Source organism: Macrobrachium nipponense, chromosome 9 (assembly GCF_015104395.2).
Source record: "Macrobrachium nipponense isolate FS-2020 chromosome 9, ASM1510439v2, whole genome shotgun sequence".
NCBI classification, from domain to species: Eukaryota; Metazoa; Arthropoda; class Malacostraca; order Decapoda; family Palaemonidae; genus Macrobrachium; species Macrobrachium nipponense.
In genome coordinates this window covers 76,657,753-76,671,519 of record NC_061110.1, presented here as the reverse complement: position 1 = coordinate 76,671,519, position 13,767 = coordinate 76,657,753, and the positions used below count along the sequence as shown (strand labels likewise).

Here is a 13,767-nt window from a genome sequence, read left to right as displayed (position 1 = left end):
CTTTTGTAATCCTTATAATTTGGAGGCTGTTAATGACAGTTACTTTTCCTTAAAAACGTAAGTCATTGTTTTTTTTGTTTTTTTTTTTTTTGTTTTTTTTTTTGAGTTCGCTATATATCAAAATTCAAGTCGAGTTTTGATCCCTTCAGTGGACTGTCAGTCTCCTGACCTTACTTGTGAAGAGACTTTTGATATGTCTGAGCTACGTCAAGATCATTTTCTGTGTAGAGACTATAGTGGGACCGACACCCCGGTACATTTAATGAGCTCATGGTCGAACAAAACAAGAACGGCAAAAGTGGGAGTGAAAATGTTTGGGTCTTAACGCCGAGGTTAGCGACAGATCTGCTTCTTGGAGGCTGCAGGTTTATACGGATCACAGACATCAAAAGTAGGAATGAAGTAGTTTGCTTGCAGGGAAACGAAAAATTTTGAGGCGATTGTACTTGTCCATGTACAAAGCAGTATGGTTTCTTCTTAATATATATGGGTATGTGTGTGCGTAGTCATTTAAACATTGACAAGGAGATTTGATTGAAGATTTATAAGTGGTCTTGGAATGGTCAGCGTCACTATATATTTCGCATGACGTATTTTTTGTGTTCAATTAGGTTAAGGTTCAGTTTGAATACCAGCTTTACCACGTATTCATGGAATTTTCTGATTTTAATCCACTGAGTAAAGTGATATTTTTCGGGAGCGGCAGCCAGCCAGCTTCTCAAAGAGATAGAATAGCTGACTAATGGCACAGCACTCTTAGAATCATTGATATTGCCCACAGTGTAAGCACTCTTCTGGCAAGAGCGTTTTTTGCCTGTATTTAATGGCTTAATATTCGGATTACAGTAAAAAGAACATTCAATATATATATATATATATATATATATATCTATATATATATATCATACACACATACATACATACATACACACATACATACGTACACTGTTGGCCACAATCAGTGCTTTTATGAGTGTGCCATTATTCAGCTATTTCATCTTTGAGAGGCTGGCTGGCTTTCTCGGAGAAGTACACGTGCTCAATAGATTAAAACTCTGAAAATTATGTGGATACGTGGAAAAGCTGTAGTATTAAAATTTCATAAAAATACAAATAAATAGGCAATGCTCTAACAACATTTGTAAACCTGTCTTCAGATCTACTGAGGAGTGGTTTCAGGGGAAAAATCAATACGGTCACTGCCCCATTCATCCTTTGCTACAGAGTTATGGATAAATCCACATCGTTAGCCGCTTCATACATGAACTGGGAAACCCCATCAGCAGTACTCGAACCTCCAGACATACACACTAAGATATCCGTGTCTATCCTGCCCTGTGTTGCTATTGCTATGTAGTTGGTCCTTCTATTCCAGCATCTTTATCAACTCCATCCATCTGTCCTGTTGCCTTCCTTTCCTCCTCCCTCCTAACACTTTCGGATGACATAACTCCTTCAAGTTATACTCCATTCTTCCCCCATAACAAAACCATCTAAAACAGTGGTTCTTAACCTTTTTATTACCACGCCCCCTCCAAGAGTTGGTCCTTTCTTTGAAGACCCCCTTGTATCTACGAGTAAAATTCCCTCCCAGATTTAAAGGAAAATAATAAAGGAGATAAAAAACAGAGAAAGAGAAGGGGTTTCGAGGGATAGGGAGGTCAATAATTACAAAACCTGGTAAGCCCCAACGAACCTAACTAGAGTAGTAGACTCTAGGAAAGTACTGTTATAAGACGAGACTCTTGCATTTTTTCATAAAGTTCTGTATATTAGTTCCTCACTCTTGTCAAGAGAATAACGAATAATTAGAGAATATTTTTTATCATTTTTTCCCTAGTGCTCGCGCCTCCCCTGGAAATTGCTGACGCTCCCAAAGGGGCGCACCCCCCAGGTTAAGAAACACTGATCTAAAAAATCTCTGATCCCTGCTTTCATCTACGCTAACCTTTTTATCACTCTCACCCTTCAGTTCTGCTTACACTGCATAATGTATATGCCGTAAAAATTTCACTTTGGTTACTTCATTGTTCTGTCTTTCACAGATTCAAAAATCACAGTTCACGTTTCACTTCCTGCCTTGGCCTCCATAGCCAAAGCAAGTCTCTCTCTAATATCTGGTTTACACCCTGCTACCGTCTTTTCTTCAGATAATCTGAAAGAATGGATCATGAACTTTGGCCGACATTGACAAGAACTTGGGCACTTTCAGTCATACAGAGTTAAGATAGTGAAGAGAGGGAGTTGAAGTGGTTCAACAGAAAGATGAGCATATCCAGAAAATAAATGAGATTAAGCACAAGAATCGAACGGCGGAACTGGGAGAAAACCCCGTAGTTGCACTTATTTATGTAATAGAATAGAATATAGAATTTTAGGCCTAAACCCAAGCGCCGCAAACTATGATGTCGTTCAGCGCTGAAACGGAAATTGAGAGTAGAGAGGTTTTAAAGGTTAACCGGAGGAAAACTTCAAAGCAGTTGCACTACAAAACAATATTATTAGAGGACGGAAAGTAAGTTGGAATAAAGAGAATATGAATGGAGGTACAGTAAAAAAAGGAAAGAAAGGGGTTGCAGCTAGGGGTCGAAGGGACGCTGCAAAGAACTTTTAAGTAATGCTTAAAGTGCACCTCACTGACAGACGCTACCCTTCTACGGGAAATTCTTGCAACAGTTAGACAGGTTTGACAGCAAGATGTAGGAAAGGAAGTAGGTTTGGAGGTTAAGTAAAGGGCTTCATTACAGACAGTCTGTGACTCACCTCTAGTCTCATCTTACCATCACTGTCAGATTACTACTTCTTCCACCATAATTAACATTGACTACGCCATCTTTCTTGTTTCCATTGACATCATAATCTTCCTCTTGCTCACATCCATCAATAAGTTTCTCCTCTTAGAAACACTTTCAGAATCATTCTGTCTTACACACACACACACTATATACATATATAGTGTATACTATATATATATATAATATATATATATATATATATATATATATATATATATAGTGTTTGTATATATATAGTGTGTGTGTATGCGTGGGTGTTTGTGTGTGCGCGCGCGTGTGTGCGTTTTGTTCGCGCGTGTATCACCATACGCGTCTTCCGCTTACGGGTAGGTTTTAGAAGTTGTCAGCACTCCGATTCTCACCAAGTTATCAAGAATGGGATTGCCAGCCTTATGCCATTATTCATACTGTTTGCAGCCCACCACGTGCATATTTTACTGTTTTGGCAAATACAGGCCCAGTGATATTTAACGGAACAAGGATGAAGCATTTCCAGAGGCTGTATCTAAGTACAGTAAATATCTTGGTAATAATTAGCAATTCCAAAGCTGTGGGAACATCATTTCTTCTCTTCCTTTCGGAATTAAAACCCCATATTGTCATGCAGATATAGTATATATAAATTTTTTTAAAAAATATTCGTTTAGAAGATTGGTGTTTTAGAATGCATAAAATGAAACATGCCAATCAGAAGATAAATTTACTAATTTGAAAATATTTTTGAAAATAAATGGAAATCCAAATAGAAACTGAAGTAAACACTTACAACCATGCAGGAAAAATCAGAATGGATATAAATACAAAATGATTTAATAAAAGATCCACCTGCACAAGCAAAATAGAGTAAAAAGCAGATTGCGTCTTTTATTCATACTAGCTAGCATTTGAACAGTTAACGAGAGAAAAGAAGTCACATAGTACTAGGGTGGGTAAGCCATTCACGTCTGAACTGGGAGGGGTTGGGAGTCTGGGAGATAGTACAGTATAGAAACTTGGCCGGTGACGGAGTGATCTTGTTCTTGGGTTCAGGTGTTTTCTTTCCGTTGAATTCTGGAAAGGAATTTTCGTTCTCGGGGAGAGGCTCGTGTTCCGCAATTCGGTGTCGAAGCAAAAATACTGGATATCGCGTGTCAAGTCGCCACGCCTGACAAAAGGTCAGTCATCAAATGATGAGGAGGTCAGTCTCTCGTGCGCGAGCCTATTGTTACAATCATGTTGAAGCATTCCTTATAACTCTCTGCAACCTAGTTAACTATTTCATAGTTAAGGTATTCTGGTATACTTAACTGGTTTATTTTCTCCGACTAGGAGGAAATAAATTCTGGCTTGTTTTCTTTCCCATTTTATCAGTTGGTTTGTCTGTGGGTTTGGTTCGGTTTGTTCATTCGCTTGTATGTTAGTTTGCCAGTTGGTTAGCACCAATTTCCAAAGAATAATGTACTCTTTAGATATTGGGTCAGTACGATTTTGTTCATTTTACGATCAAATATTCACAAAACTTTTACTATAATAGGGGTGGGCGTCGTGACATGCAACAGTAACTTTGGAGAAGTTTGCGGTCTCTTGACGATAATAAGAACAACCAACACCCCCCACCCCAACTTTTTTTTTTTTTAAGAACGCTTGAAGCTGGTCAATGAGTTTTAGTTAAATACTTGAAAATGAAGACCGTTTCATGACGAGTTAAAATGCAGGCTTTAACTTTGTATGCTGATTCACCGTATACGTTAAATTGATAAATTTAGTCAAGTGATAAGTACTAATGAGGTAATTCAAGAACTATTCCTTTAGATGCTACGTCTAAAAACAGAAGATCCAACATTACCTTGACTTTTATATATTTGACCGTCAAAAGATTTAACATATTTTCCTGTTCAGTTTAACAAATAAATTAGTGAAGTGAATTAAAAAAAGATCATTCATGTGAAGTTCCTCCGAACATAAGGAAAATTTCACGAACGTATCTTTGATCAAAATGAGGTTTATAAAGCACTAGGCCTCTTGATAAGCATTCAAGATAATAGTCCGCAAAGCAATCTGCAAGCACTACCTTCAACATCAAGTATTCGTGATAAATTTAAACGTTCGATTAATTCAAGTCAAAGGTCGATATTTATGCTCCACATCAATGGGTATTGTTTTTCGTTGCTTTTCAAGTGAGAATTTTTCAAACAGCTTTCACATTAAAATTAGCCTTTGGAACATTTAAGATATATATATATATATATATATATATATATATATATATATATATATATATATATATATATATATATATATATATATATATATATATATATATATACATGTGATTGAATCACGAAAGTTTGGAACGTGATAAATGCATAAATAATGGTATAAGCCACGAAGGAATGTGAAACACTGGAGTAGCTACAAGATCTTTCGACTCAACGTCCTTTACTTAGCAGTCAGTACATATGTAGCTACATTTCATATTTTTGCAGTTAGATAAAGGTATGGGCCCAACTCTTATTTCCAAGGCCATCTGTGCTTATGACATCATATAGGGCGGCAAAAAGACTATTAAATGAAATGGTGACGGAGGGTACTATGTATAACAAGAAGGATCCCTGCATTTTACAAAAGTTTTAATAAAATTACGAGTGTCCTCTTGTGAGGTAGCTCAGCTGATGTCGGGAGTTATTTCCTGGCCCAAGGAGCCCACTAGAAACACTGAATGGTAGGTTGGTCAAAAGGATATACGACAGTTCGTATGTGCTAATAAGAAGAAATACGAGAGAAACCTTGTAAGGTCTAGGGATAGGTGGCACGAAAGTGTCACTTGGTACGGAGGGCTCCCGACATCTTGGGATCATGACGTTACTTGCGAAATCGAGGTGATTGGTGCATTGCACCGTGCTGGTAAGCCTATTGTGTGCAGTAGAAGATATGTCTGCACAAGATATTCATCTACTATTCAGCTGTTCAGTTATGAATGTGGCGGTGACCATTATCCTTTCTCTTCCTGGGAACTACCCCAAATACGGAAAACAGTTTAATGTTGAATATATATATATATATATATATATATATATATATATATATATATATATATATATATATATATATATAGTTTATATACATATACACAATTGTTTCATTAATCACAGTATTTAAAGTAAATGCTAGCATGATGCGAATGGAGGGATCACATTTTGGTGTAAAATATTATCTAATTTCTTTTAGGTTTGAGTACGTAACGTAGTAGTTCCTGGGTACACTTTTGGGCCTACGTAATCAAAGTTCTTATCATAAAAGATATTTTGATAGACCTTGTTTCTTTTGGCTTTACAGCCACTTAGGAGAGAGAGAGAGAGAGAGAGAGAGAGAGAGAGAGAGAGAGAGAGAGAAGAGAGAGAGAGAGAAGAGTACATCTCATAATATCGATGATAAATAATGTAGAATAGCAAAAATAGTTTGAGTCTCTGATGAAAACGTGCATTCATTTGAATAACGTGGAATGCTTTCTTCGTTCAAGGTGTTTGAGATATTTTTTATTAATGGGAGACAGGTTCCATTCATAGTTTCGTAGTTTAAGGTCCAAAAGTCAACATTTAAAAAACTTGGCTAGATTCAGAAGGTATCATGATTCAGATAAAGACACCGCTGGCAGATGGGTAAACCCCTTTAAGGTGGCAGAGAGAGAGAGAGAGAGAGAGAGAGAGAGAGAGAGAGAGAGAGAGAGAGAGAGACCCAAGTCGTCTGATTACGGTAGCCACGTGTCAGTGGTCGTCCAGTAGGCCTTGCTTATCAAAATGTACCCAACTGTGTAACCTGATTACAAAATATTTGTTTTGTCTTTCCTTAGGTTGGAGGTGTTAATGTAGGTGGCTAAGTACCTTGTAACTCATGTTAGTCGTTAAGTCATTATGATTAGATTATATATATTTAGACTATAATAATAATAATAATAAAAATAATAATGATGATAAAAGCATGAGCCTTGAAAATTAGAAACAAATCCAGTTGTGTGTGGGTGCGCATATTTAGTTTTAAAAATGAATTTCTACAGAGAGCTTTCGGGAATCCGTCCTTGAAAAGGGAATTCGAACAGATCAGCAAAAGCTCTCTGTAGAGATTTATTTTTAAAAATGTACCTGCTCTTACATAACTGTGGATTTGTTTCTTCAATAATAATAATAATAATAATAATAATAATAATAATAATAATAATAATAATAATAATAATAAAAATAATAATAACTGATGATGATGATGTATTGAATTCCACAGCAATATATGAATGTAGTACATGTTTTGATGACTTTCAGTAGAATTTGCACCTCTTTATATCACTGGATTTCTATACCTAAGCGTTCTGAGAGATGACATGGCTTTGTTCTCTAGGTAATAGTAAAAGTCTATATGTATATAAAGACAGTGTCTGTTTCTGCGTGAAATTCTTGTAAATGGAATTGTAAAATAAATATTATCGTTGCTGTCGTCACGAGATGATCTTATCCTGTTTTGACCACCTGCGATGCACACGAGCCAAAATTATGCGTGCAATAATGATGCAATAATGATAACGCCTAAGCGAAGTGTGAAGTGTAATGCGATTTCAGATTTATTTCACTGTGGATCTTGCAGTTACTACTGCTGCTGCTGCTGCTAATACTTTGCCATGGTCATTTTGTCTTATTTGACTTGATTGAAGATTTGCCCTAGTATTTCGATGGCTTATAGACCTATACTTGCGCGAATCTAATGAATTCATCCTAGTATCTTTCCCTTTAGGTATTTATACTTGAATTTGAAAATAAAAATTGAATTCATCTGGATTTCCTACCTCATGGTCAATTTGAATGGTATTTGATTATGTTTGACAACATAACCGTAAAGGTAGAGAACCGAACTCTTCACATTTTTTTTCCCAAACCTTGACCAATATATTTTTTATTGCCGTATAACAGTTTATCGATGGTTTACTTCTCTATGGATTATTCATGTATGTTAAAGTGATTTTATTGGCACTGTAAAATTTTGTTTGGAACAGTCTTTGTAACAGATTCATTACACTATGACTAACACTACTTGTGCATGTGTATTATGACATTTTTAGGCTTAAAAAACTAAAGCCATCGAGTCCTGAAAGCCACTTACGGTACATTTTGATAGAAGATAAGAATGGATGGGGAGTGGGTATTGAGAGAGAGAGAGAGAGAGAGAGAGAGAGAGAGAGAGAGAGAGAGAGAGAGAGAGAGAGAGAGAATTTTCAATTTTACACTTAGGGATATTTTGACATTTTGTCATCTCTTTGCTATAACAAGTGTATTTTTATATACATGCTACATTTTGTGCACAATTATAATTAAATTGATAGTTTGTGCCGCAAACTCTGATTGGTAACATTTGGAATTAACGAATTAACATGCTTTTCGCCCATCGATGTGACAGTTAAAAGAAAGAGTTTTCTTTTTTTGTGTTTAGGGCTTTATGAATTATCTTGAATGTTCAGAACTTTGCTAAGAATTTATTGCTGATGTTCGAATGATACATGGTTTGTGTGTTTGCTAAAACATGTATACTCTGTTATTGCCACGGACAGTCTTCCAGGATTGAACTGGCAGTATCATCAAATAAAATAGTGGTGTCCATTCAAATGCTATAATCCTGTCCACAAAATTCGTGTTTGGTAATACCAGTCTTAAAATTCCCAGAAATAGATACAGGTACTATTATCAAAGTATCGATATACCTTCAGTGTGCAATTAATAGATATATGACAGGCAACTCTTTGAAGCTAACGTATAATTATCAAGACTATATTTTGATCTGAAGTTTTTTCATTGGTTTAAATCACCTGACAACAGCAGAGACATTTACAGAAAGTTTTTTTTTCCTTCTTTATTATCAGAATTACGATGGAGAACTGTAGCTAAGAGACTGAAGGCCTTTGCACCGGGTGGGCCCCATTTTGTCGCCATGGAGAGCTACGCATCTGTTGAAATGCAGGACTACTGGAATGAGGTCCGCACCATAGGCCAGAGAAGGACTTCGTCGCACTCGAATTCCCACTCTGAAGAGGAAGCTCGTAGCCATGATGGTAAGGAGTAGAGTTAAGAGCTTGAGTATGAAATTAAGCCTTAAGAGGCCACATATACCAAGTAGGTCTGCCATGATATTCTTTTTGTTTCCCCTTTTCTCTGTAACGCCAGGTAAGTAAACTTATCAGTCAGTCCAGTTCATTCATTCTCAGCCAGTTTCCACATATTCTCAGCTGTTCGACCAACGTTATTGTACTATGGAAAGATTTGGAATTTCAACAAAATATTTCATAAAATTGTATGGGAAAAATTACGTTAGAAGTTTGTGGAAATTCTGAAACTACATTATTTGATAGAGGAGACAATTTTTTGGGAGAAAGTCGTGTCGTCTGTATTATAGTGAAGAGGTACAAATCTATTTCAAGTAATAATGGTGATTGTGATTATTCTTGCGTTAGCATCTCATTTTTGGTTTGTATTTTTGTTACCACCTCGTTAACCATTTGTTTGTGTCATGACCGTAGTTCTGCCATACCTTCCTGCTCCCTGCAAGATTATAGGAGAATCAGAATTGGAAGTCAAGGTTTTTGTTTTTCAGTGAGAAATAATAGATCTGCGCCTGCAGGGGTAGTGAAATGGTGTTTTCACAAGGGTGCTCTGGCCAGCCGTTACCTTCACTACTATTCTGTTTCCTATTCTAACCCCATCAAGGATTCTGTGTCCTGACTAATACATCCAAAGCTAAACCAACTTCACCTGCGATAATATGCTCTAACCTCATCTAGAATGCTATGCTACCATATCCTCTATCCTCTTGACTTTTTTTTTTTTTTTTAGCTTAGGAAGTAGTAGGTCGTGATTCTGTTAGAGTTTCGTTTTTCTCTTTGAGTTAATTTAGTCTTTTTCTTTTGTAGTCCCTGGGTGGTTCGTTATTTAAATAGGGCCTTCACTCACTAAGATGCTTAAAATTTACCCGGTTATGTGAGACTAAGCTACAGCTGTGGAAGGTGTCATGATGACATTCAGACTTAATCTCTAGATTTTTTTCTAGCTTTGTGATAAATTTATTTAGCAAATGATTATTATGAAGGATAAATCTAAGACTGTTATGCAGCAGTGTGATATCGCCCTTAGTATTAGTGCTTCATTGATAACTTGTGAATCATAGGAAATGAAGGATACAATAAACCTTGAGTGAATCAAGAGTGAATAAGGTATCAGGATTTGTGCCACCGTATTTATACTTACCATTAATTTTTCTTCTGTTGCCCTTAACTTTTGCACTTATTCTATCCTGTTCCATCAGTCTTTTAATAAAGCTCCAAGAAATAGCTCGAGTTGCTTACCTTTGAAGAAATGAAGCCCCCGCATTCTTTGGAAAATGTCACCCTGCACGGCAAAATACGCCTATTCCTTATAGCATGGATTACTTAAAGAAATTTGGTAAAATTGCATGGGAATAATCCATAGGTTTTCAGGCAAATCGTCATATAAAAATTGAAAATAACTATGAGTTGTTCAATCACATTACTTATAAAGCAAACTTGATTTTGTGTTGTTTGCACGGACATTTCAGATGATGGCGAATCCGACGAACATTTCCTGGAAGGACTTGGTATACCTGTTAAACCAGACTCGGAACTCTCTGAAGATAACATCACTTACAGCAAGTTCATGGGTGCTCTCAATCCAAGACAGGTGAGACTCATTTGATTCCTTAATTTCGAGTAAAATGCTGAACATGTACAAGAGCTAACATGATTTTTTTTTTCATTCTATAGGATTTGAGTATATATACATGTTTTAGACTTATGCAGCGATTGCATTCTGTGATACTTGTGAGAAGCATATTTTGTTATTTTTAACTTATTCTTATTAGGAGGAAGCCCTGAAACGAAGAGTTCGAACCCTTAATGCAACCATACGAAGGAAGAAGCAGAGGAACAAACCAGATATTCGTAATTTCTTCGCAACTACAGATGTAAGTCAGATAGGGATTTAATTGTTGAATACTTCATTTGGGTCTTTCCTAGATAGTGACCCCCAAGGGTTATATAGGACTTATATTTCTTGGGGTCATATCTTCATGATATTTACAGTCTTTTGTGTATGCTTTTACGATAATCCCCAACGGGCTTTACTAAACACGCCACAAAGGTGGATACATACCCGGTTGAAACCCGTGGAGGTCACTATCTAGGAAAGATCCCATCATTTTTATATGCTGTATATGTTAAATACGTTACAGTGTTTATTTGAAGTGAAAAGTGAATAACACAATGCTGTGTTGATCATTGTTTAGAATCACAGTATTGCATTGCTAATGGAGCACTAATTATATTACCCTTCTCAGAATTCTAGCACAGGCACTAGAAGTCGAAGTGCCACTCCAGATTCTTTGGATTCAGTGTCTCCTCCCCGCACACCCCCAGACCCCCACCCAAAGTCATGGGTGGATCCATATTTAAGTCGATCTCGAGGATCCTTAGATTCAGGGAACCATTCCTTGGTGACATCGCCTTCTGTCATCACCTCTCCTGGGCCATTTTCACCCATCAGTGATCACAGTAACCACCACCATCACAACAGAAGCCTAGCAGTTGGTGTCAGGAGACATTCACCGCCAGCTGAAAATAATAACAGGTACAAGTAGTTGTAACCACAACAGGCTTTTATAAAATCCAGACTGTCTAGCATATATTTTAACATGAAGAGGAAGGAGACATAAAACAAACTTCAGTATTTATTTCATGCTATAGATGAGAAAATCTAACGTACATGATCCTGGGCATAGTATATTGTATTGGAAATCATTGAGCTTAAGATAGAAGCCGAGTAGTTCTACTGTGTAAGATACAACACATTAGCCTTGTCTTGTATGGTAAAAAGAATTCAACATTATTGCACTCTGAAAAAAAAAACAAAGGATTCTACTGCACTTTTGAGTGAATAGATGAACCACGAAATTAACCCTTAGGCTAAGGCTGAGCATTTGGGCAATTCCAGCCACTCGGTGAAAAGGAGTTAGCTGGAGAGCAAGATCCACAAAATAATTTTAATGATTTGCAACAATCCAAAAGTAACTTTTTTTTTTTTTTTAGTTAGAGAGGTTGCACAGCAAGGTAAAAGACGGGAGCGGATATGACTGTCAAAAGGCTAAACGGTGGGTGCGGCTAATGGTCGAAGGGACGTTGTAAACACATTTTAGTAATATTTACAGTTACCATTAAAAGAGTTCATTTTCTCTCAGCTTATAGCTACGTATATTGTTTGCTAAACATGTAATGTGCCAACGTTTCTTCTCCCTGTTTCAGATTAGTGAGGGAACTGATGACGATTATTTCATTTTTAGGCTGCAATTTGTTAATTATTGACAGTGTTAAATGCTAATAAAATTTGATCAATCTTTTCAGAAGCCAATGGATGGACGATCGCCCCGTACATTTGTATCGCGCTCCCTCTGTGGACATGCTCCCGAAAGTTGCCTCAGGAGTACCAGGCTCAGGGAAGGAACTGCGTCGTCAACGCTCGTACGCTCGCGATCTGGCAAGGGATGTCAAGAATTTCCATTCAAAACAAGGCCTCTATGAGTTTTATCCCAAAGCATTGCAAGATGAACACGGTAAGTTCTGTTCTAAACAACGATTGAGATAATGATGCTCCGCTATGTCTTCACGCAGAATGTGTTGTAACTGTACTTGAAGGGATATTTTAGGCTCAGAGAAATGGTGTTGGTTTTAACTAATTAGCCATCCTCAAGAGAAAGTCAGTGGAATCTTGATCTCCATATTGAGAGAAGTGACTAGTAACAACCAAGTTTGGTAAAATCATTTCCCTCGTCTTGAGTTTTTTTTATGGGATTTTAATCCAATTGATTTTTTGCAAGAGCTGACTGATAGGGTGCCAAACTATAGAAGGAAATACAGAAAATCGGTTATCTTTTAAATTTGAATGAAAAGTATCATTTAATGTGGTGTACATTTTAATGGTAATTTGAATATGATTGCAACCTCTTCTCAAGCATTTTGATGTTCATCATAAAAGCTTAATGTTACTTCAGGAGTGTCATACAAATTCTTTAGAACAGCTCATCTGCTGATGTGAAGTAATGACTTAATGTAAAGAGCTTAACAACTCAATGGCACCTTTTCTAGATATTCAAGTCTTGGGTTACCGGTACATTGGCTCCGTACACATCCCCCACGCAAAGTGCAAGGAGAAACGGCCATCCATAGAATCCAACGCTTCTCAAGGTAGTCAAGATCTTGAATCTTCTACAGTAAGTAACAATGTACATTATTTTATTTTTATAGTATAATATTTGTGTGATAACTGTTGTCATTGATGTGGTAGTTCTTTGAAAAGTATAGCAATTAACTTAATACTATTATGTATTGTACAGTAACTGTTTTAGTATGCAGATAATAAACATTGCAAATTCAAATGTGATAATTTACACCAATATAATGTATAATTTTAAAAGAGCATTAACGTGAATTCCAGATCATACTGGGCTGCTGTATTTTTTTAAATAATATTTTTAAGAAACCCTGAAAGAATAAGTAATATATACCCATGATGACCGCACATTTTTCAGTGATGACCGGCAAAATCAAATCAAATGGTATTAAAAAAGAAAGAAAGAAAAAAAAAAAAACTGTCCAACCAGGCAGACTAGCTGAGCATTATATGCAGGTACACTGCTTGGCTTCATTAGAATGTTGTGTTGGTTGGTATATTGATGACGGTGGCGGTTGAGAGAGAGAGAGAGAGAGAGAGAGAGTGATGGAGAGAGAAGACGAGAGGATCACGAGAGAGAGAGAGAGAGAGAGAGAGAGGGAGTGAATGTTTTCGAATAGTAATAAAGGGTAAATTGCACCTTTAGAAAATATGTATAATATAGGAGTCTAGCGAACTTGTGGTGTAGTGGCATGCACAGTGCACACATACTTTGGGTACTATTG

At 36.7% G+C, this 13,767-nt stretch overlaps 1 protein-coding gene across 5 annotated transcripts in view; it reads left to right on the top strand.

Moving 5' to 3' along the window:
* Positions 1–13,767, top strand: part of LOC135217968 (rho GTPase-activating protein conundrum-like) — a 355,231-nt gene that overhangs the window by 317,075 nt on the left and 24,389 nt on the right. For all 5 annotated transcript variants that reach the window (XM_064254091.1, XM_064254087.1, XM_064254088.1 and 2 more), the window contains 6 exons: positions 8,674–8,862; positions 10,380–10,501; positions 10,683–10,784; positions 11,157–11,446; positions 12,217–12,425; positions 12,958–13,082. In XM_064254091.1, coding sequence (XP_064110161.1) covers positions 8,742–8,862; positions 10,380–10,501; positions 10,683–10,784; positions 11,157–11,446; positions 12,217–12,425; positions 12,958–13,082 — 969 coding nt within the window. In that variant the 5' untranslated portion in view covers positions 8,674–8,741. The remainder of the gene's footprint in view (positions 1–8,673; positions 8,863–10,379; positions 10,502–10,682; positions 10,785–11,156; positions 11,447–12,216; positions 12,426–12,957; positions 13,083–13,767) is intronic.